The sequence below is a fragment of the Neolamprologus multifasciatus genome, chromosome 14 (assembly GCF_963576455.1).
Source record: "Neolamprologus multifasciatus chromosome 14, fNeoMul1.2, whole genome shotgun sequence".
NCBI classification, from domain to species: domain Eukaryota; kingdom Metazoa; phylum Chordata; class Actinopteri; order Cichliformes; family Cichlidae; genus Neolamprologus; species Neolamprologus multifasciatus.
Genome location: NC_140452.1, coordinates 16,108,797 through 16,134,179, shown reverse-complemented (window position 1 = coordinate 16,134,179; position 25,383 = coordinate 16,108,797). Strand labels below are relative to the sequence as shown.

The window sequence follows — 25,383 nt, the reverse complement described above, 5'->3', positions numbered from 1 at the left end:
CCTGGACACTGGAAAAATCCAGGTCCATCTTTTCTCATCATTTTTGACCCAAACGCATTCTCTTGCTTCTAATGAACGCAGCAGATCTGATTGATATGAATGGAAATGCCCTGGCATTAAAACCTGCATCTGGACATATTTATAAGTTGCAGCTGTTGGAGGAAAAAAAAAGACTTCAAAATATTTTAAAACTCTAATAAAGATAAATTTCTTTGATTTAAAAAGTTTTTTTCCTTCTTTTTTAGGTCTACTCAATAAAGCTTCAGTCTTCCTGTTATGCATCTCTTACCCAGCAGCAGCTGCGCGGTGCACGCTGCAGCACACTTTAACCACAGTGAACAGTGAATGAACATTTCAACAATACATCAGCGGTCGTAAACCCAAATGCTTTGATGGCATGGCTAGCATGAGGTCAAAGGTCATCATCTGAGCAGCAATGTTGAGTATCATGACAAAAGAAACACTGGATTTGTATAAAAAGCATGACAATGAATGTTATGGAACTGGTAACATACAATATAAAAAACATCAGCATGCATTATCCTGAATCATGAGCAGGATATGAGGGTGTTAAATGTTGCTTTAAATCCTATTTAAATATCAGGCCCTGCAGCAGTCAGATCACCTCATTAAAGGCCCTATATCTTTTATTTACTCCAGGATTTTGCACATTAAGTCTGTGTTGTGAATCAGAATTTCACAGTAAATATTATAAAACAGGTAGAAGATCAAAATCAAAGTCTCTCTTACCATGAGTCTCAGTTTCTTGGTGAGGGAATACAATGCCTTCAGTTTCAAATAGGGGCTGCAGGAAGGCCACTACAGAGAGAGGAAGCACAGGGGTGGGGAGTGTGTGGTGTAAACTAATCATACATAAAAACAACCATTATTATGATCTCTTAGCGCCACTTTGATTTCTAAATTTACAACTGCAGCGTGGGTGCAGCTTAAAAATATCAAATACAAAAGCATGTTCTCTGTGAAAAAATATAGCTTCTCCTTGGCTAAAATCAGCCGTTACATGGTGAATGTTTTCTCTCCATCAAGAGCCAGGCATACAAACACTTTGCGTATCTCAATCCAAGTAAAAATCTAGGTTAGGCTCAACGCTGTTATCCAGATAATTCTAGCTTTAAATCACCAAGACCAAATACTCTGATTGAAATTCAAACAAAAATGCATTTTCAGAACAGAGTAGAGTTTACTGTCGGTGCAAAATTTGTCACAATAGACCCACAACCAAGCTCTGATTCCTCTTTGTTGCTGTAGTTTTGCATGTGTGTGTGCGTGTGTGTATGTGTGTGTGTGTGTGTGTGTAGGAGCTACTTGTTCATTTTCAACCAAATGCTATCGGATCATCGGCCTGATGTTGCTGGCTGACCTGGCAGCACTGCAGCCGTCCCCTCTGCCTGAGTCTGTTTAGCTGTCTCATCATCATCATCATCGTTCCAACCTTTTCATTTGTCTAAATAGACAAGCGGCCTGAGTGTTACGCAGGCAGGAAGAAAGTCCCCAGAGGGGCCGCCTGGGCTTTTTACATACAGTGAGGAGGAGCCTTTAGTGCTCTGAGTGCTGCATCGATCTGGAGTTAAACACTGCTGGCGAACCTGCAGCTCACACCTCCTCAGTCGGACTCTCCTCGCTCGCTGTCTAATTATTACTCCTGAGGATGGCTGTCATGTTTCCTGGTGGGGCCTGAAGAATCTGTTATAAATGGCCGTCCTGATTTTTTTTTCCACCGGGGCCAAGTCATGCAAAAATCTACCAGAAGATGAATTTCAGTAATTCAGAGGAGTCTGTCGCTTAGCTCGCACTAAACACAAGTTTGTTTTCAAATTTCACATAATGCCACCTGTCATTGTCATCCAAAAGGAACAGGGCACTTAAGCCCTATGGATCTGCGAGAGTTTATGTTTAGATCGTATTACAGCAGCCATAACAGTTGCACTAACTGAGCGAAGCCAAATCTTCTGACCATTTCAAATCAAGACTGAGAAATTAGGCCAACAATCACAGCTCAGTCATGCACACCCTCTCTAATACGATGGAGGTTCCTCTTTAATATACCGGCAGAATTACCTGCAATGAAAATTACATTCCCTGGGCCGTTTTTTTTTTTTGTTTTGTTCTGTTTGTTCAGGGAATTCAGTTTAACATTAAAGACATTTCAGAGTTTAAAGCTAAAATTTGAAATGCTGTTTTGCAATCTTTAAGGCCCTGGTGAGAATTACTGTTAGGACTAAACTCTAACAAACTCCACATTAGAGAACACGTTAGGTATCTTAACCTTAAGCATATACCTAGTCTTCAAATCAGTTTAACTGGCATTACAAATATTCAGTCTTCACAATCAGTCAGATTGAACTCTCTGCACTAAAATATCAGGTCCCATTAAAATCTATAGAATCTAATTATTTAAGCATACTCCCAGAATCTCCAGCAGCATTTTAAAAAGTCTCCTAAACCTTTATCATCTTTTTGCTGAGTATAAATAGCACATTTAAAGGTGTATTGTATGTCCAAATGTCCATGATAGGGTGCATGGCCAGGATAGGCTACTGATGGTTGTAATGATGGGAATGCTTGGCGCATGACAGCATGTAAACAAAAACCAAATATGGTGATTACCATGGTGACATATCCATATTTCATCAAACCAGAGAATAATGAAGAAATCATTCATCGAAGAAATTAGTGGAAAAGAAATCAGCTTTCCCTTCCAGCCGCAGAATATTAAAATCAGGACAACAATGAATGATAAAAAATATCCTCTCCCTGACACACTGCATTAACACAGACTGTCGCATTCTAAACTGCTCTGGATTCCCCCTGTTTTCCCTAGCTCGCCACAGGGCTGCTGTTAATATGAGTCCGCTTGTTTATCCGCTTGTGTAATTGTACACAAAGCGGCGATGGTGGCTGATGTGTGAGATTATCACAAGGTCATCCGTCGACGGGATGAGACCCTGCGATCACGCACTAGCCTGATCTGGCTTTCACTTGTTTACATCCTCATTTTGGCTCCAGCATGGCCGCTGTGGCTGCGCGTAAATTTTAAGACGCAATAATAACACCCAATTCGGCTGATGTAAAGAGGCTAAATCATCCAGGATGTGCAAGAGGGGAAGCGACGGCTTCCCTCCAAATAACACCCCCCCACCCTCAAGTCCCTCTCATTGTTTCCTTTCCATCAAATGCGGCGACCCGTGATTATTTTAATACTGATGGAAAATGACTGTCGCTTATGACGAAGCGAATAATAAAAAAAAGACGGTCTCCCTAAAATTTGCCCTGTATCGTTTTATTTTATTTCCCTAAATGTGTGAATTTGCCCTTCCACCACGCCACGGTGCACATCAAGAATCAGATCAACCTGCTCTCCTTTCTCTCTGCCTGCCTCAAGACGAAGCAACATTCACCGAAACCCGAACAGCTCCCGCATCCCCGCTCTTACCTCCCGTGTTTGTACGTTTGGTGCTGCTGGCTTCCGTTGGGGTCTCCAGGGGTCTTTTACGTGAGTCCGGGGGATCGGACTCCATGTGTGGTTGTTGATTGTGATGGTGAGGATTTGAGAAAATGCCGTTTTGTTGTACTGCTCCGCCGGCCATCATTTTCGAGCTTGCTCTTGGATGCTTAGGCTGCGTTTGCGTTTAAATCCCCCCTTTCCGTTTTTTTACGCAGCGTAGCCGTGCAGATGAGTCCTTGGAGAGGGTAAAAGCGATTTAGGAATTGCAAAATACGCCTGTTTCCTACGAACGGGGTAGGTTAGCTGCGCGTTTCTCCGTGGTGCGCCGTGCGTACAGAGAGATGCTGCGCAGGGGCAGAAAGAAAGAAACGCTGGAGCGGCTCAGAGAGGGAGAAAACGGGAGACCTCTGCAGATGGAGCGACTTCTAGGCTACTAAAAACGTGCCAGTGGAGCGTCACAGTTCCATCAACCTTCAGATAAGCGGGCTAGGATATGTGTATCATTCCGCTGCAACCAGTACTCATGTCAGGCGGTACAGGATGGTGGCGCTCCTCTGCAATAACCAGCGAAACGGAACAATAACCAAAACAAAACAAAAACACAACGCAAAGCGCAAAGAGGCGAAATCAGCCGAGGAGATAATAAAGGAAAGGGTGATCGGTGAAGCAATTATAACAATAATAGAAAAAAATCCGATTCTTAGGCTATTAGAATTTCGTTCTTCTTATCCTTTCCTGGCTCCAGTCGCGAAGACACCCAGGGGTGACGGGTGGGTGAGAAGGGTCCGGAGATTCGGAGCTGGAGGAAGACAGAGAAAGAGACGTTTTGTCCTGCTCGTTCTCTCGGTGAAGATGCTGCAGTCTTGCGTTCAGAGCATCCCTTCGCTGACTGGCTGCTGGAGGAAGCGCAGGGGAGCGGCTGACGTCACAGGGCCTCGTGATACCTTTCTCGTTTTCTGCACCCTCGGATTTCCGACGTTTTACCAAAAATAATTGTTGCTTTTTACTTTGTTCAATTCCCCATTTCACGGGACAAATGTCCCACTTTGTAAAATCTGCACGCTATTTAAAAAAAAATCTTTTTATATTAATTATGAATAATCAGCCGCGCTGTGTTGCAACACTTTCACCATCTCGTGATCCGAGACTCAAATTGAGTTGCACCGAATGAGGTTAAATGAAATACAGCAAGGAAAAGCTTTAGCCGAAGCTAAACAAGCCAAAGAGAAACGATGCGTAATGCGCTCAAGCAAACAGACAAAATTGAGTGCGCGCGAAGCTCAGAATCGCTGATTTTCGACAGAAAGTGAAAGCATCACGAGAGAAAGCGAAAAACTGAGAGAGAGAGAGAGGGAGAGAGAGAGACGCCTCCGCCGAGACGCGATTGGCCGAAGCTGGAGGCTGCGTTAGTCCAGAAAAACTGAAAGGACTCGGATATGTTCTGCCGGTGGAGTCACGTGACGGAGAGCGAAGGATGCGGCGTCGGCGGCGGGTTTTTACTCCGTTACAGCGGCAAATGCAATTATGGCTGAGCGGGAGCTTGAAGGTCCCGCTGCGGCTGTTTGAAGGTCTGTAAAGGCCGAGGCAGGCAGCCTCGGACACACGTGGAAACCTGCAGCTGATTTCTGCCTTAAATTTCAATCAGCGAGTGGAATTCAACTGGCAAGAGCATGAAGGGTGTTTTTTTCTACTTAAGAAGGAATGACATGTATAAGAAGGGTTTTTATAAAATCTGTTTTGTTCATATTTGTTATTGTTTGCCAGATATTTGTGTCCAGAGAGCTTGGACCAATCCACATGACCCTGGCCAGACTGTAGGCCTGTTCAGCCTACTTGTATTAAAAAAAAGAAGAGGTCTCCCCCCTCTTATTTTCATATTTTTGTCAGTCTTGCAACAATTTTATGCAATAATAATAATTAAAAACACAGCTGACAGCATAGGAATTACATAACCTGAGCTAGGCCCACCTGTCCCCTCAGCTGCTCTGTATGACCCACCTGTGTGTGCTGCGCCTGACATCTCTGCGTCGCTGTGCCTGGGTCTGAAGAGGGATCCTCCAGCACTGTGAGCTGTGTGAGAGAGCTATACCCGCCTCACTGTCTCTCCCTCTCTCACACACACACACACTCACACGTTTGGCAAATTCTCACACACACACTCAGAGAGAGACACGTAAATATCTTCAACCCCCGCTCTCCTTCTCCGTCCAGAGCTCTACAGATGCCGATCGTCCTCGGTGCCTCCTGTAGATTGTAGTCAAGGTGACATTGTCCTGCTTGTTCACACGCACAAGCATACGCGCACAGAGCAGCCACTCACACTATTTCACATCAACGTGAGAAGCACACCGGTGAGCCAGACTCCTGCTCTGGAAATACGTGGCAAATCCAAGGCAGATGGATCCCAAGCTGCAGTCTGAAACAGATTCCGCACCACAAATAGCAGGAACTGCTCAGAGGTACAAAAGGCCTGGATGCTGCAGGCACCTAACTGTATGAGCCGCAGCAAGCATCTGAACTGTAGCACAGTTTCAGCTCGACACGGACATTTATATATTTGGAGCAGAGGCAACATTCGCTGGAAGCAGAATTTTGAGGGTCCTGCACAGCCAGATCGCCCATGCTGCTGCTGCTGCATATGGAAAAAGTGAAGTAACCCCATAAGCAGTAAAGCACACAGACTAACAGCATTCTTGAGTTTTTATTAGGTTGGGTCTATGAGCAGATGTTAAGGAAATGGTTTTTAGAGATTTGGTTCTGCAAACTCCTCTACAGCTTTGGGTACTGACCAAACACTTCAAGCAGTTGCCACAAACTTTCCCGAGCAACATATGCAATGTGGAAGGACAAGATTCCTGTAATATCCCAGTTTTCCCTCTGCGTCCTAATCTAAATGCAAAAGCTTCATTTTAGCCAACAGCAAATCTTATTTGGACTCCCACATGCAGTTTTCTTATGGAAAAAGTTACCACTAAGATTTTTTTCTTCACTTTGGAACCAAAGCCTGGAATTCCCTGTTGTCCAAGATGTTATGTAGTCACTTAAGGACAAGCGGCAAGAACAGCTAAGACACAAGTCAGCTGAATAGTCCACTAAGGACGTGTAAGAGGTCTTAAATTTGATATAAATATTTAATCCTGTAATTCTATAATCAGTCTCCTAATTTAAAAAGCCTGTTTTCCCTCTGTCACTTGAAATAGACACAGTTTTCTTTTCTTTTTTTTAAAGAGTAAATCATGGAAAGCAGGTGTTGCTGGCGCACACCTGCTTTCCATGCCGGGTCTGGTAGTGTACATAGGCTGTTCTGGCTCTTACTCTAACACTGGTTAAAAGGTTGACTGCAGCTAAATGGATCATCAGGTTGTAAAAGCCGCTCTGGTGCCTCAAGTGGCGGAACATTGGTGCCACCTTATGGTAGCATGACGAAGAGCAGGAGTGTTGCTGCTCCTCTGTAAACATGTTCTCGTGGATTTCATGGATTCCACAGACTATTTCTTATGCGTGCGTTTTTGGCCCTGTTAGTCGTACATGGGTTAATAAAACACTGAGTGGCAAAGTTTCCTAACTAGTGGTTTATTTTAGCATGTACATAATGATAATAATCATAATTTAACATGTGCTTGCTATGGCTCATAAACACAGTAAACTATGTATTTGTACAATGGACTTTTGCACTTTTTTTTGAAAGTTTAAAATATAATGTACATTCAAAAATTCATAATGATGAATTTTAAAGAGCATAGTTCATTTAATGTTGATAGTTTCTTTCTTTCTTTCTTTCTTTCTTTCTTTCTTTCTTTCTTTCTGCGATTAAGGAAAGAAAGTTTAACATCACTTGGGATGAAATGGCCTGTATGAAGAGGAAAGCCAGCCAGTTAACTCTTGACAACACTATGTATATATGTCATTTTATATTTAGTTTTATGGTGAACTAAAAGTATAACGTGACTCATAACTGTTAAGAACAAACCTAATATTTATTCATCTTAAATCTCATTGTCAGGCTTCAGCTTCAAAAATTAAAGCAGGAATTTAACCATCACCATCCGATTGAAGTGTTAACTTCTATAAAAGACCTTTAAAATACTTTAAAAAGACCTCCTAGAAGAAGTCGTCCTATGCAGAGTTCTGCAAGCCCAGTAGCACTAAGAGTGTACGTGAAAGACTTCTTCCGAAAGCTCAGTCAGTCTCCTCCCACTCCCACTTATGCATAATTGTCCTCCCACCCGGTATTCATTCAATTTCATCGCAAAAATCAATAGGACAGTCGATGCAGAGCAGGAGGCTCAACCACTCTGTGAGATTGAAAGGAGACAGATGTGATGTGTTCCTCTTTATTTTTCTAGTGGCTGCCCTGACTCATGCCATCATACTGAAGATTTATGAGTGAAACTAACACGACCTGAGTGCATCAGAGGAAAGTGAATTGTAGTGATATGTTTAAAGACTTAATTACTCTTTCAAATCAGTGCCTGTTTATTTTTAGAAGCTGCAGCATGGAAGCACAGTGCCAGCGTTACTCAGTTTTTTACTTCAGATATTTTCAAATGAGGGTGGAAACTCATGATTGTTCATGATTCAACTTCTCAATAGGAGAAATTGCTCATTTTATAATGGCCAGTTTATCTAAAATACAATGCAATAAAATGAGTAAAGTGGTTAATAAAATCTTTTTTTTTTCCTGATCCCTGGACTGAACTGCATACAAAAAAAGAAATAAAGAGAAAAACATCCAAACAGGGAGCCTGGAAGGAGAGATTGCACTTTAAATCTGAAGGTGTGTGCTTTTTGGTAATTCCTGACAGATGGTGGGGGGTCGGCTGGGTGAACACCTATCATTTCGCCACGTCTGGAGGAGGTTTATGAGCTTCCACATAAATCTACATTATTCTCTGCATGCTGTGCTTAAACTGCTGCTGCTGTGTGTGTGTGTGTGTGTGTGTGTGTGTGTGTGTGTGTGTGTGTGTGTGTGTGTGTGTGTGTGTGTGTGTGTGTGTGTGTATGTGTGGCTGCACATATTTGAGAGGGGCGTTCTCCACTTTGTGTTTTTCTTGCCACGATCATTCTTGAGATTCCACATTTGTACATTATCCACTGACCTTCAAACTGCTAATGTGTTCATAATCACTCATGTGATGCTCACTGCTGCTGTTTTGTTGCACTTGCATTGCATTTCCACGTGCTGCCACTTTGGATAATTTTCTGCTAGTTCACTGAAACAATGTTGCACTGCTTAAGTTTGTGCTAGAAAATAAGAGAGAGCAAAGCGAGTCAGTAAAAAAGGGAGAACAAGAATAAATCATCGTCGCCTTCTTTGAGATTTGAACCTCCGAAAATGAATTACCTTCTCATTGTGTCCAGTTATTACAAATGAAAATATAGAGAGCAGTGAACTGTGACAACTAAGTATTTGGGCTGTTTCACATGATTAATTATTATAGGAAGTCAAGAGGCAAGCAAAACAGCCATTATTTCACAACGAGACTGGAAATATCGAACACATTTCCATATTGAAAAAATATGTCTTTTCAGTCAGTTCCCTCCTCGGTGATGGAAAAGGGAGAATTCAATGGCAAGCCGCCATGACGGTTATTGTTCTGCTGCAGACTGATGAGCGCGCACACATCTGGTCAACTGGGAATTTTTTCCCCCTCTTTCTAATATTATTTTCCTTTGTGTGGTGAAACTAACATCAGGTCTGCTCCATTAGATATCAATATCAGGGCTGATTTCAGCAATTTTGATAGAAGCCTCTTTATAGTTACATCACAAATCTCTCAGATCATACAGCTGTCTATTATCTTGGAAAATCCATTTGGGGATTGGCTATGGACAATTCAGAGTCAATCCCATATATGTGTGGCTGAAATGGCAAAAAGATGTTTGATTAAGATGGAAAATGACAGATTTGCAGTATTTTTTTAAATTTTTTTTTTTGCATTAGCATGTCCTGCATGTGCTTCATATTGATAATAGCTGTGAACGTACTATAATACAAAAACTGTAATCTTTCATTGTTATTAGCTAATCCCATCTACTGTACTGTGTTATAAAATATTTCTAATTAAGATTTAACTAGAGACCCCGATGGGGTTTAAAGAAGCAACACTTTAAATCAGTACAGATTCATACCGACATACAGTGTATAGTAATATCTCTAGATTTGTATGTTATTCATTTTTTTATTTAAATTTAGCTGGTCAGCTTCAAGGTGAACCACAGCATTTTGAAGCAGCATACTCTTTAAAATCTAAAGTGCACATGATTACAGAATTTTAATTATTGTTATATAAACCATTACTACTGTCACTACTGCCACTGTGGTACCATCGCAAAACAACCGCTGATACTTCTGCCACAACCACAGTCTCAAATACATCTGGAGTGACTGTTCTGTGGATGTTTTCCCTTTTTTAAATAAATTTAAATTCATGCTGAGAAAAATTAATACAAAGTTTTAATCAAAGTCAAGTGGTCATTTTGCTTTGCACACACTAGATGGCGTATTTGTATTGGTCCAAAACTCCTAAACAGAACAGAGTTCAGCATGCATGAATTAAAATTGAGTGATTATTGATTTAGCAGGCAATCATTAAGCTCCTAATAAACGTCCTTTTGGTGTAATGTAAACTTAGCAAATGTAAAAGCATTATGATGATGATGATGATGATTATTGAATAGAAAGTCTTCCTTCTGCCAAATCCACTGTATTACAAGCATATTTTCCATATTCTCTGTCAATAGAGTTTATATTTCATTCCGACAGTGTTGTATTTATAGATACTTTGATGGGGATACTACTATGTTAAGCAGTATAGAAAACAAAAACTGTTAAAGAAAATAAATAAATGGAAAATTATCCACAAAATACAATAAGCATAATCAATATAATCAGTCAATTTGTCGGAATTTAAAATAATGCACACACTTGTTTATTAGTTTTGGCAATTTTGGGGTTCATTTTTAAACAGTTTAAAATTAAATAAATATAATTGTATTAACCCTGCAGGCCTTGAATAAAGTCTTGCTAATTGTCAGGTGACTCGTCTCACATCTGAGGATAAAGGGTACAACTTGCCCATTGCTCGGGGCGAGATCCCTGAGGTAGTTTAACAAGTCCTTGGTGGCAGGGGCGCTGGGGTGGATGACAATCCCTGGAGCTCCTAAAGGCTGTGAATAGCTCTGGGGCTGTTTTGGTTGACACACCCCTGAAACATTGCTTGGATGCCTGTGAATTGGCAGATTAGGGTGATGAGGACAGGAGTAGTGTGTTTCAGGTTGAGAGGAGGGTCCACCTACTGGTCAAACCTCAGATTCAGGAGGAACTAAGCATGTGTGGGAGTCTCCCCGACAGGTCACTATGTGTTTTGTGGACTGGTATGCCTTAAGATGTTGTGTTGGGGGTGCTTTGAGAGGGTATTGGGCCCATTGTTACGAGCTATTTGGTTTCCATTCATGTTTCATATGACACATAAATTAATAACAATGATGATTAATTTCAATCTTAACTTAAAGGCCACAAAACAGTCAGGAAATGCAATGATCTGAGGATTTCCTGGACATCCTGCATGTTCATATCCTTACATTGTAAACAACAAAAATAACTATAGCTTCTTAATTTGCATCAACTTAAAAAAAGCTCTACTGCAATGCCATTTTCATCTTATAAATAACAGTAAATAATTTTAGAAAGGGAAAAAGGCTGAATCACTAATGCCCATTCTCACTCAGGCTAACAGGAAGTGTGGGACTGAGCTTCTCAGAATAAGAGAACGAGGAAGACAAATGTACTCTTGTAAATATCCCATTGCCAGAAACAGCCTTCCCATTCAGAAACATCAGACTTTAAAGCATCAGAAGCCAAATAAATATAATTATCTCACTTGCTGAAAAAACGGCTGGTTATTGATTTAGCGATTAGATCATTCTGCACTGAAAACAAACCAAAGCTAATTCAACGGTCTGCAAATAGCTGGAGCCAGGTTGAACAGAAATAGGAGGAGAAAAGGGAAATTTTGTTTGTAAATAGTGAACTGGAGAAGCTTTTTGCCCAGCTCACTTACAGATGATATAAGCTGTTTGTTTTCTCAAGCTGAGGCTGTTTACTTTGGACATTCTCCTCTGTGCCTACTGCTTTACATTGTTTCAGTCTGAGGATATCCCTGATGAACCCTGTGCTCCCAGGCAAAGATTGGAGTTCTGCGGAGGTAATAAAATTAAGACTCTTAAGCCCTGAAAATAGAAAGTGCTGCACACATCAAGGTATAATTCTCCAAAGATTTGCTTCCCCTACAACACTCGCTCTTTAAGCTTATCACTTTAAATGCCCATTATCTCCTGATTGGCACATTCAATCACAGAACAGCATGTATTGTTTTTTTGTATTGAACAGCGTGTTTCCTGGTTGCTCTGCAGGGCTCTGCAGCACCTCTCATTTGCTGGGTGTGTCAGAAGTGTTACCCATTCAACAGCAACAAGTATATAAACATCAGTGCATTAAAAAAGTAGAGCACACAATGAGAGAGTGACCTTAGGGCCAATACCTAACATACCAGAGAGTTCAATGCACCACTGTTTCAATTTAAAGAAAAAAGGTTTTTAAAAGGGGAGAATTTTAAAGCAATTCTTAAACACTGTCATCTTGTAGTGCAGGCTTAGCTGGAAACCTAGCTTCAGCTGCATTCTGTTAACAGTTCCTCTGGCATGAACCAATACTTGGCTTTAAAGTCCGTTGTTTCGAAAGAATAAAGCATCTAATGCTGTCTCGTGTTGCCTTTCCTGGAAAATCTAAACATAACCCTTGTTCCATTTGTATAGACACAATTTTTATGATTAACCTCTGAAAATTTCAAGAGAACTGCTAAGTAGAGGTTGGAAACCCTTTCTGAGAGAGTTGGGGAGGCTGGGATGGTGTGCTGTGTGTCCATGTAAGGCCATATAAGAAATCCCTGCACGGTGATTTTAACCAGGCCAAAAGCACAACAAATGTTTGAAATTCAGAGATATTCAGAGTTGGTTGAAGCTTAAGCCTGTACCTCATGTATGTTGTTTCAATAAGCACTAGCTGTATTGCTGTGACAGATTTTATATGATAACATAAAATATAAACACATTATATTGTAACTTTAAATAAATAAATTAATCATCTTATAGTAAAATACCAAAAACTCTGGCAAGGTAACTGCATTTAAATCTTCTGTTCTGAATTAATCACATCCAGAATCCAGCTCCACAATTAATGCAAAGAAGTGATTTACAGGACAAGTTTGTTTTTCCAACTCTGACACAGAGCAGTGCACAAGTTGGCTGTCCTGTTTGAGTGGCGCTAGCCAAATAAGGTGGAACCACTTGGTGCTAGTGGACAGTATATCCTTGGTTTTAACATGAAACTCAGTCTTGCAGCCAGGAGCAGCACAAACATGATCCTTTTAAACCGATTTTTAGTTTTAGCGCCATTATGTTCTATATCGCTAGTTAGCTAACCAACTAATGTAAGTCTTTAAGTCATTAGCAGTTTCTGGGTCCAAACACGTCTTCTGGTCCCAAGGTCAAACGAACACTGCGGCATCACTGAGAGTTACAAACTGTCTAAATTCTTTAATGTTTAATAAAATAATCGGTGTTGCTGCTCTGGTGTAACATCCAGGTATCCACCAAAACAGTATTTATGAAGTTTAACGGAGTTCAAAGTTAGCAGGGAGTTAGCTCGCTAGTTTCCACCTAAAGATGACAGACGATGATCTGACGGAGGGATTCCTGAAATATTAAAACACAAACACACAAATTAGTTTTCTGTCTTCATTTCCGACACAAATGAGGACAGAAAACTAAGCAGTAGTGACGTTTGTAGGGTTACTGAAGTTAGCATGTATATAATGATGTGCTACGTGGTGGCTAGCTACACAGCTATGGTTAGCATGATATAAACATATTAGCACAGTAAAGCTGGATGATGAACGTTAACTTTTTTCCACTCAAAAGTTAATGCGAGGGTTCCCGACAAATGCAATTGCATGTCAGGATGCTGTAAACGGACCAAACTTCAGTCAGGAGAACAAGATAATCCATCCACAAGACGAGGTTAATCATACAGCTTAACATACAGCTGCATGGGCTGGGCTGTAGTTACATTGTAAGGTTTTAAAAACTGAGCTTTGAAACATGAGGCTGAGGAATACCGGTAATAAAAGCTAAACTTTTTTGGATTAAATAGAACAAGATACAAAACATTAAAACATGTAACAGCCTTAATAAACACAGTTTGGACCCGGAAGCAGGTTTTATACGTCATCACTTAACAATCAGATTAGCCGCCGCAACCAACCAACCACAAGACGCCACGTTCTGTACTGACAGAAGACGGCACTAAACATGTTTTTAAAACTTTAAGCATTCTTTCTTAAATCGAGCTTCACAGACAGTTACATCAATGTCAGATTTTGAGAGCAGGGCCCAATGGTGTCAATTAGCCTTTATATTTGTAGTGTTTCATGTCCCCTTCAATTAGTTATCATACATTTTAAAAAGCAGTACTTGATTTTTCAATTTTAGCATTCGGCTTTGGAAAGATGACCAGACTGCTCTGCCACGTTCGGAGGGAATTCCAACGTCTGAGTTTAGGAGCCTGCAACAAAGCTGATCCTTAATTTCCAGGATTTTAAAACTGTGTCTTAAAAAATCAGGAAAGCTGTCATAAACAGCTGCCAGAATTGTAAAAGCCATCAGTCACTTGCCTGTCGTTGAGTCTCTGCTGTAGCTGCTGCACCAACAGCTGTGGCCTCTCACCCAAGAATGAACTCTAAGCTCACAGAGTAGGATGTAATACCTGATATTGATGTAAAAAATCAGATGTGTTGAAACAATGATGAGAGTCTAATGTTATCACTGGCAAAGTGTACCTTTGAATAATGACACATTCATTTATTGTTCGTGTTTATTGATCTCACACTAGACTTCTGTTCCCTCTTTGCTCGTTTCTGATCCTGTGCTGAAATCTTCAGTCCCAAATTTACGTCCAATCTCAGTTCAGTTGCCTCAGAGCGGGTCCCCAGTGTATAGTCCTTCATATCCCAGTCTTTAATCTTATCCTTGCTTTCCCAAAATTCACAGACCCTATGGTAACACAGCTGGATTGAAACGCTGTCATCACCTTTGGGACTCTCTGTCAACAGGAAGTACAGACACTTTATACTTCAGGTCTCATTTTCGTATTTCCTCCTCAGAGCAGGATTCACATGCAGAAGCAGACTGCCAGCTCATCAGACCTTCAGGAAACATCTGCAAGGGTTAGTAAGGATGTGGGACACATTTTAAAACCCAGATAAGTGAAGCTGCTGGGTCAACACCATGACCACACCCAGTGATACCAGCGAACCTTTGAAAATTACATACTACACTGAACTGTATAACATAATTAAAGCTTTTGATAAAATGTCAATATAACCCAAAAATATATATATTACTGCTTTATATAACATGGGGCATTGATAATTATTTGTTGCAATTGTGGCAGATTACACAGTGTATAAAAAAAGGATGTGGATTTTGGTAGGTGCTATCAAAATATATGACATATTTTGATATATAAATATATCAAAATACGTCAAAGCATAATCTCGGTCACCAAAAAAAGCGTTATTGTACATGAATCAACTCAGAGTTGGTTAAGTTGTACAGAAGCTTGGCAGAATGCATCCTTGCAATTTCAAACAAAAGGATATAGATGGACAGCCCAAGTTTTATTTGCTAATCCACCCCTCCACAAAGTTTAGCCTGGTAATGTGAGAGGCAAGCTACACCCTCAGCAGGTCAGGGCTAACACAGCCGTAAAACCAATCACCTACAGCCAGTTTAGAAACATCAAGTAACCTAACAAGCACATCTTTGGACTGTGGGAAGAAACCGGATTACCCAGAGGAAATTCACAGGCACAGAGGGAACATGCAACGTCCACACAGAAAGACACACCCAGTCAGTCAATGAGGCACTGTCCCTTCATCCTACACTAAGAGGAGTTGGTGAAGCAAAGTAAGAATAAAAACACGCTGCTTAAAGTTCTTTATCTTTGCTCTGTTGTTTCTTTTAATTAAGACTGATCCATTGCAGCATAATAAGCCCTTGTGTTGAACTAACATCGTCTAAGTCAGTTATCCTCCTTCTCATATGAAACAAAGAGAAGGTGGTGTGTAAAATCATGTGATGTTAAAATATGCTGTGTAGGTCACAAGATGATCACACTGGTTTGATTTCCATGAGAATGAAAACAAATATTTTCAGCATGAAGCAGCATGATGTGAAAACCTTACATAAAGTGCTTCCAAGCACCTTTATTTGGTTTATTTGCACGCAATTAGTAGATATTGGATGTAAAACATGATTTAAATAGTTTTAGGTAAATATATATATATACTTTGGTTAGGGTTAGGGTTAGAATAGTAGAAAAGTAGAATATATATATATATATATATATATATATATATATATATTAGGGGTGCAACGATACTCGTATCGATATCGAACCGTTCGATACAGTGCTTTCGGTTCGGTACGCATATGTATCGAACGATACAACATTTTTAATTTATTTTATCAACTTTCCTTCTGATGATGCTGTCTGTGTTGAGCGCTCAGTGGATCTGCGCTCGACAGTGCAGCCTAGGCGGAGTAGTCGAACACAGATTCACTGAGCGCAGGGCAAGCTAGCGAGACAGAAGCTAGGCTAGTTGCAACATGGCAAATTGAACCTCCCCCACCCTCATTCAGATCTGGCGTTTGGAACTATTTTGGTTTTCATGTGATGTATGACCCTGAAGGTAAGCCTGTCATGGACAAAAGTAAAACAGTATGTTGGATGTGCCAGCAATGCTCAATTGGTGGGAACTAGTGTGTTAGCGCAGTTAGCTCGTTAATGTGTTGACGTCTTCCAGCCCCACTCATGAGGTGATCCGCGGTAGCTCGTTAACGGAGATTTGCCGTGTTGTGACGTTAATGTCATTTCAGATTTACGCTGACAGCACTAGTGGGAACACAACCAATATGACTGCACATTTACTCCGACATCATCCTAGTGCAAAGACAAGTGGAAGCAGAGAAAAACAACAAGCAGCATGCTACAAACTTTACCCGAGTCATTTAGACAGCCGTTAGCACACGATTCTCCTTATGGGGACCTGATATGTTTAATATGCTGCTGAGAATATAGCCCAGAAGAAGCGTATAGTATAGCTTTTATTTTGGAAAGAGACATTTCTCCATAATAAACTCTCTTTTCCAAAGATGAGTGATTCCTCAATCAGATACAGGGCTCGCAAAATCGCTAGCCCGACGGGGCTTTTTTCCAGTCGGGCTACCAAAATCTATCTCTGCCCTGCCCGTCGGCCTATCCTAGGAAGGAAAAATATATGTCAATGCTTTTGCATTCTTTTGGAAATGTAGCTGGGTAATTATGTCATTGGCATCGGCCACTGTCAATATGTGACATACTGAAATCGCGTTTGAATTTGCGCTTGTTTTTTGCTTTCACTTTGCAATCGCGTGAACTGTGTATAGAGAGCGACAGTACTGATTGGTGAGTGATGATAATTTGCGCACCAATTCCTCTGACATCGTCTTATCAATCGTTAGCTTACTATGCAAACATGACAAGTGAAATCTCCCGCAGCTTAAACATGTGAGAGGTTGATCGCGCAGAGAATCGCTGAGCGTTATGTTAGTGCGTGTGTAAAAGCAGCAGGATATATATTTTAGTTCTGCTGAGCCAAATAAGACAGGTCAGCGTGAAGAAGTGACAGCCAAAGAAAAGCTTACCACAAAACGGAAAGGTTATGACAAATCAGACTATAAGGAAAAAAGAAAGTGCAGCTTTATGGTTTCATGGACAAAAGAATTTCTGTGGCTGCAATATGACGAGCTAAATAACCAGGGCTGCACATAAGTGGTCCGCAGGTGCGCATTCGCTGTCAAAATAAAAACCCGCACAAGATAAGAAGTTGCAACGCGTGTTTGCGTACATAAGATTTTCAGGAGGACAGACATTTGTTTAGAACTCTTAAAGATGTCGAAGAAGCTCCTTTAAGCAGTTACTGTGATGTTCCTCCACCTCCAAAGAAATGTCAGAAGGAGTCCGAACCACAAAAGAAGCGCGTATTCTCTGAAAAGTGGTTGCAGGAGGTGAGCTGGCTTCAAACAAATGATGAACGCACAGAGATGTGGTGCAGAATGTGCCGTGAAAATTTAATAAATGACAAATTAATAAAAAGGCATGAACATTTTTTTTGTATCGAAAAAATATCGAACCGTGACACCAAAGTATCGAACCGAACCGAACCGTGAATTTTGTGTATCGTTGCACCCCTAATATATATATATATATATACTAGGGGTGCAACGACACACAAAATTCATGGTTCGGTTCGGTTTGATACTTTGGTGTCACGGTTTGATATTTTTTCGATACAAAAAAAATGTTCATGCCTTTTTATTAATTTGTCATTCAGTTATCATACATTCTGCACCACATCTCTGTGCGTTCATCATTTGTTTGAAGCCAGCTCACCTCCTGCAACCACTTTTCCGAGAATATGCGCTTCTTTTGTGGTTCGGACTCCTTCTGACATTTCTTTGGAGGTGGAGGAACACCAAAGTAATTGCTTAAAGGAGCTTCTTCGACATCTTTAAGAGTTCTAAACAAATGTCTGTCCTCCTCCTGAAAATCTTATGTATGCAAACACGCGTTGCAACTTCTTATCTTGTGCGCGTTTTTTATTTTGACAGCGAATGCGTACCTGCGGACCACTTATGTGCAGCCCTGGTTATTTAGCTCGTCATATTGCAGCCACAGAAATTCTTTTGTCTATGAAACCATAAAGCTGCACTTTCTTTTTGCCTTATACTCTGATTTGTCATAACTTTTCCGTTTTGTGGTAAGCTTTTCTTTGGCTGTCACTTCTTCACCCTGACCTGTCTTATTTGGCTCAGCAGAACTAAAATATATATCCTGCTGCTTTTACACACGCACTCACATAACGCTCAGCGATTCTCTGCCCGATCAACCTCTCACATGTTTAAGCTTGCTGGGAGATTTCACTTGTCATGTTTGCATAGTAAGCTAACGATTGATAAGATGATGTCAGAGGAATTGGTGCGCAAATCATCATCACTCACCAATCAGTGCTGTCGCTCTCTAAACACAGTTCGGCGATTGCAAAGTGAAAGCAAAAAACAAGTGCAAATTCAAACTCGATTTCAATATGTCACATATTGACAGTGGCTCACCGATGCCAATGACATAATTACCCAGCTACATTTTTGAAAGAACGCAAAAGCATTGACAAACATTTTTCCTTCCTACGATAGGCCGACGGGCAGGGCAGGGTAGCCCGACTGGAAAAATCGCTAGCCCCAGGACGTTGGGCTAGCGATTTTGCGAGCCCTGTATCTGATTGAGGAATCACTCATCTTTGGAAAAGAAATGTCTCTTTCCAAAATAAAAGCTATACTATACGCTTCTTCTGGGCTATATTCTCAGCAGCATATTAAATATATCAGGTCCCCATAAGGAGAATCATGTGCTAACGGTTGTCTAAATGACTCTGGTAAAGTTTGTAGCATGCATGCTTGTTGTTTTTGTCTGCTACCACTTGTCTTTGCACTAGGATGATGTCGGAGTAAATGTGCAGTCATATTCGTTGTGTTCCCACTAGTGCTGTCAGCGTTAATCTGAAATGACGTTAACGCCACAACATGGCAAATCTCTGTTAACGAGTGTTGTGTCCACACATACTATTGCATTTGTTCTGTAGATGCATTTACCAGAAGCGCTAGAGGGCGCGAGTGAGTATGTTGTTCTGGTTGTGGTTTTTGAAGAAGAAAAAAAGAAAAATAAAGAAAGGAGTTATCTCCGGTAATTAGTGATGGGATTTCCGGCTCTTTTTATAGATCCGGCTCTTTCGGCTCGGCTCACTAAAAAGAGCCGGCTCTTTCGGCTCCGAACCGGCTCTTCAGGTTGTTTTGTTGCTTTAATTATTTAATCATTAACAATAATATAAAATTATGCAGAAAAGGAATTACTAATGTAAAAAAAGTGGTTTTATTTATATATGTTTATATATGGCCCCTAGAGACAAAGCACGTACAAACTCTAAAGCATATACAAACTCCAAAAAAGCACGCACAAACTCCAAAACACATTTCTAGCGTTTACTGAACTTCCAAAACAGAGCTACTAGATTACTTAAATTACACAATTGAAAGCATGTGTGTATTGTTTGTGTATTTATAGACAAGCACTCATATTTATTCAAATAATTTAAAAAAAAAGTTCATTTACCTGTTACTACCACACACCAAATCCGGTTGCTGATACTTCCTGGCTTGTGTAGCCACTAGGTAACAAAAGCTCAACACTGCGCCCTGCATCCTGGAGCACTTCTGTTGTCTTTTGTACATGCTTCTGAGTTTTTACGTGTTTTGGAGTTTGTACGTGCTTCTGAGTTTTTACGTGTTTTGGAGTTTTTACGCATTTTAGAGTTTGTACATGCTTAGGAGTTTGTACGTGTTTTGGAGTTTGTACATGCTTTGTTTCTAAGGGCCACCATAAGTATACTTTATTTATTCACTCCACATAAAATGTAATAAATAAATCATATAATACAAAAAACAACTATTTACATTTTAAACTTTTAACTATTTAAATTTTCAGCTTTTTCCTTTTAAACAAATTTAACGTGAAACAACACAAAACACTGCAAACCACAACACAATTAAATATAAATTAAAATATTAAAACAAAAGGAAGATGCACATTCTCTGTCATATGGGCCTGCATGATTTCTGAATCCTTTATCATCTGCAACTGAAAATAGTGGATGATTACTATACCTTTCTAATGTGACGTTGTTGTCCCTCGCTCTCTTTCTCTCTGGCTCTGTTCCTGTGCTACTGCGAGTGTAACTAACGCCCCTCCCCCCTCTGCCCAGCGCAAAGTACAGGCATGCGGAGTTTAGCGGAAACAAGGGCGAGAGAGAGGGTGAGAGAAAGAAAAAAAAAACCTCACGGCTCCCAATAAGGAGCCGGCTCGCATCGTTCACTTCAAAGAGTCGGCTCTAAGAGCCATTTCGTTCGCGAACGACCCATCACTACCGGTAATCCTCTGTTCCTACCTGCATGTGTGTAATGCCTGCTGAACTAACACCACACAACAAGTGGCGACAAGAGTAGTGGTGATTAAGTTATGGCTCTGCTCTCTTTGCAACCCCGGCTGTGTTCCTGGATTGTCCGGGCGAACCGAAAATTCCATTTGCTGCGTGGAAAAAGTTGTTCGATAACTACTTGCTGGCGATCGGGGGTAATGACTTTGCTACGGAGAGGAAGAGGGCCCTGCTCATTCACTGCTTGGGAACGGAGGGACAACGAATGTACAGCGCCTTACCACTCGCTACGGATGATTACGAGGGATCCGTAAAGGCTTTGGAAACGTACTTTCATCCTAAAGTCAATGTTGTCGCCGAGATATACCGTTTCAGGCAACGAGCCCAAGCTGTCGGTGAGTCTACAGATCACTATGTTGCAGCACTGCGTGAGCTCGTGAAACAAAGCCTGTTGCCGCTGTTCAAGTACAAAAGAAGATGCGCAAGCCAAAATACAAAGCAGCTAAAAAAACGGATACAGCTCCGACGTGCTACCGTTGTGGGTCAGCTGATCACAAAGCCAATGATAAATCCTGCCCCGCCAAAGACTGCAAATGTAATACGTGTGGAAAAATCAGACATTTTTCGAGAGTGTGTAAATCTTCTCATAAGCCTGTTAATGAAGTGACTGTGCCTGAAATGTGTGTTTTAACTGTTGACAATTGTGTCAGTGGTGATCCGGCTAAACTGATGTGCACTGTTACTGTCACTGTACCAAATACTGCACAGGCATGTACTGTTAAGCTACTAGTAGACACAGGGTCTGGTGTTTCCATACTGCCTGAACATGTTTACAGCACAAATTTTGGCTCAGTTAAGTTAAGTAATCCAGCTGTTCAGCTTATTACATATTCAAAAGAGAAACTGGATGTATTAGGGTGTCTTAGAGCTGACATTACTTACAATGGCAAGAGTGCCTCCACAGATCTCTACATTGTGAGAACAGGAACACCCATACTGGGAATGGACTTGGTGACTGCCCTCCAGCTACACATAAAAGGGGGACAATTAGTTCTTGACAGTCCCAAGGTCTGTGCTACACTTCAGCAAACCTCTGCTCTGCCCACTCAATGTAAACAGGAATGTGAGTCTCCAGTTGCATTCGGATGTGCAAAGGACTTTGTACATAAAGTGAAGGTGCGACCTGAGGTGGAGCCAATACAGCAGAAACTTCGGCACTTACCCCTGTCAGTCCGTGATGCTGTTTCCGCAGAACTCAAGAACCTTGAGGAACATGGCATCATAGAGAAAATCGGTGCATCTGAATGGGTCTCCCCGATTGTAGTCACTAGAAGGAAGACTGGTGGCATACGCATGTGCGTTGATTTGAGAGAGCCTAACAAAGCGGTGGTTGTTGACAGTCATCCCTTGCCACTGATAGAGGACATACTGTCTGAGCTGCGTGGGGCTGTCATGTTCTCCACCCTGGATCTTAAATCCGCCTACCATCAGCTGAAACTACATGAAGAGAGTAGAGGGCTCACTGCTTTCATTACACATGAAGGACTGTACCAGTACTGCAGAGTTCCCTATGGGTTGAGTTCAGCACCTGCAGTGTTCCAAAAGATGATGACAGAAATCCCACGTGGCCAGAAAGGGGTGCAATGCTATCTTGATGATGTCATCATATACGGCACTTCAGAAGCCGAACATGAGGCCAACCTGCGTGCTGTGTTACACAGAATCAACAATGCAGGACTGAAACTCAATGTTGACAAATGTCAACTCCGTCAAACTACTCTGAGCTTTTTGGGTCAAAAGATCGGTCCAGAAGGTCTGCTGCCAGATGACTCTCATGTCACTGCTATCCTGCATGCACCGCCCCCTACTGATCCTGCAACCCTGCGCTCATTTCTTGGCTTGAGTACATGGTACAGCAAGTTTGTGCCAAATTACGCGACTGTTGTTGAACCTATGAGAGCTCTTCTGCGTAAGGACTGTTCATTCCACTGGAATGAAGCAGCTCAAGCAGCGTTTGACCAAGTCAAGCGGTTAATCGTGCACAGCCCTGCCCTGGTGATGTTCGACCCCCGTAAGCCAACCATAGTCTCGACAGATGCCTCAGACTACGGTGTAGGTGCTGTTTTGACTCAACTTGACAGTAATGATGCAGAACAGACTGTTGCATTTGCATCTCGCAGCTTGTCTGATGCAGAGAGGAAATACTCAATCGTTGAGAAGGAAGCCCTAGCTTGTGTCTGGGCTGCTGAAAAATGGCGCACATGGCTCTGGGGCAGAAAATTCCTCCTACGAACAGATCACCAAGCACTTACAACACTGCTGACTACTAAGGGCAATAACAGAGCTGGTCTACGCATAGCCAGATGGTCAGCTCGCCTGTTGGAGTTTGACTATGAAGTGGAATATAGAACTGGGTCATTGAACCATGTTGCTGATTGTCTTTCTAGGCTCCCACTTTCCGAGACAGACATGGCATGTGCAGAGGATGTGGAGTCAGTTGCAGCCATCCTCACTGATCTTAGTGCTGTGTCTGAGGATGCTTTCCAGTCAGAGTGCAAAGCCTGTCCAGTGTTCACAAAGCTCCGTGTGCAGATACAGAAAGGCTGGCCTGCAAGGAAGACGTCACTGGAACCTGACTTACAGCCGTACTTCCCAATCCGCCATGAACTCGTGGTCTTGAACGAGTGCATCGTCAGAGGTACACATCGATTGCTAGTGCCTGAGTCGTTGCAGAAAAAACTCACTGATATAGCTCATGAAACTCACCAAGGCATTGTACGTACCAAACAACGCCTGAGGGAATTGTACTGGTGGCCCAAAATGGATTGTCACATAGAGACACTGATAAAGAACTGTGCAACATACAGACAGAATGATAAGTCCATTGTCACCCATGATGCTCCACTCCAACCCATTCCTTTACCAGCTGCTGCTTGGGAAAAGGTGTCTGTGGACATCATAGGCCCTTTTGAAATAGCCCCTTCTGACTGTAGATTTGCCATGACATTGGTAGACTACTTTAGTAAGTGGCCTGAAGTAGCTTTTGCTTCCCGAGCTGATGCAGCTACTATCATTCAGTTGCTTTCTGTAGTTTTCTCTCGTGAAGGGAATCCAAAGACATTGATAAGTGACAATGGCTCTCAATTTCTCTCTGCTGAGTTTGCTGACTTCCTTAAAAGCAGGGGAATCCAACACCTGAGATCTTCAGTGTATTACCCAAGAGCTAATGGGGAAGTTGAGAGATTCAATAGGTGCGTTAAAGACTGGCTACAGACTGCCTCGATTCAAGGACAACCCTGGAAATCGTTCCTGAGAACTTACCTGATGGACTACAGAGCAACCCCTCATTCAACAACTGGAGTTTCCCCTTCAGAACTGCTCCATGGACGACGAATGAGAACAAAGTTACAGGTAATGGATATGCCTGTTCCTCAGACAGAGAGGCGTACCATGTGCGAAAGAGTTAAGAATAAGCAAATGAAAATGAAAGAATACACTGATGCTCGCAGACACGCCAAACCATCCAACTTTCAGCCTGGTGACAAGGTACGGGTTAGGAAGCCGTGGAAGGTAAAGAAAGGCGAGTTAAAGTTTTCCAAACCAAGGACTGTCATGACAAGGAAAGGACCAAACACTTATTTGCTGGATGATGGACGGACCTGGAACGCCTCACACTTATCGGCTCTGTCAGAGCTGAACACAGGTACTGATTCTGACACAACAATGGACTGTCATAAACCAGGAACTGATCTAGCATCTAACTCTGAGCCTGATAGTAGGCTTAGGCCCACCAGGATGAGGAACCCACTTTGCTGGACCCAAGACTTTGTCATGGGAAAGTGAATGTTACTGAGCTATGTGTTAAACGTGTATTAGGTGACATACATCAGAATGATGAAGTCAGGTTCACATAAGAAATCCTTGTTCAAAGGGGGAGATGTTGTGTCCACACATACTATTGCATTTGTTCTGTAGATGCATTTACCAGAAGCGCTAGAGGGCGCTAGTGAGTATGGTGTTCTGGTTGTGGTTTTTGAAGAAGAAAAAAAGAAAAATAAAGAAAGGAGTTATCTCCGGTAATCCTCTGTTCCTACCTGCGTGTGTGTAATGCCTGCTGAACTAACACCACACAACAACGAGCTACCACGGATTGCCCCGTGCGTGAGGCTGGACGGTGTCAACACGTTAACGAGCTAACTATGCTAACGCAGTAGTTCCCACCATTGACTGTATCTTTTCTACAGTCAATGGTTCCCACCCATGTAATTGAGCATTGCATGGCACATCCAACATACTGTTTTACTTTTGTCCATGACGTGCTTACCTTCAGGGTCATACTTCGCATGAAAACCAAAATAGTTCCAAAGGCCAGATCTGAATGAGGGTGGGGGAGGTTAAATTTGCCATGTTGCAACAAACTTAACTTCTGTCTCGCTAGCTTGTGCTGAGCTCAGTGTATCTGCACTCGACTACTTAGCCTAGGCTGCGCTGTCGAGCGCAGATCCACTGAGCGCTCAACACAGACAGCATCGTCAGAAGGAAAGTTGATCAAATAAATTAAAAATTTTGTATTGTTCAATACATATGTATACCGAACCAAAAGTACTGTATTGAACGGTTCAATATCGATAAGAGTATCGTTGCACCCCTAATGTATATGTATATGTATGTGTATACAGAAACAGAAAAAACTTTCCATCTTATGATTCAAACAGCATATGTGCTGTGCATCATGTTTCTGGCCCAGATTGTGTAACTTTGCACTGAAGT

At 41.7% G+C, this 25,383-nt stretch overlaps 2 protein-coding genes across 3 annotated transcripts in view; one reads left to right on the top strand and one right to left on the bottom strand.

Annotated features, from left to right (window-relative positions):
• The window catches only part of nova2 (NOVA alternative splicing regulator 2), a 92,424-nt gene extending 88,043 nt beyond the window's left edge, over nucleotides 1-4,381 (bottom strand). The window contains exons 1-2 of one of the 2 annotated variants that reach the window (XM_085130944.1): nucleotides 3,455-4,381; nucleotides 751-819 (exon numbers count right to left, since the gene is read on the bottom strand). In XM_085130944.1, the coding sequence (XP_084987070.1) occupies nucleotides 751-819; nucleotides 3,455-3,611 (226 nt within the window). In that variant the 5' untranslated portion in view covers nucleotides 3,612-4,381. The remainder of the gene's footprint in view (nucleotides 1-750; nucleotides 820-3,454) is intronic. The other variant, XM_085130945.1, reaches the window with a different exon arrangement.
• Nucleotides 1-25,383, top strand: part of polr1g (RNA polymerase I subunit G) — a 224,515-nt gene that overhangs the window by 124,272 nt on the left and 74,860 nt on the right. The gene's annotated exons all lie outside the window — the stretch shown is intronic.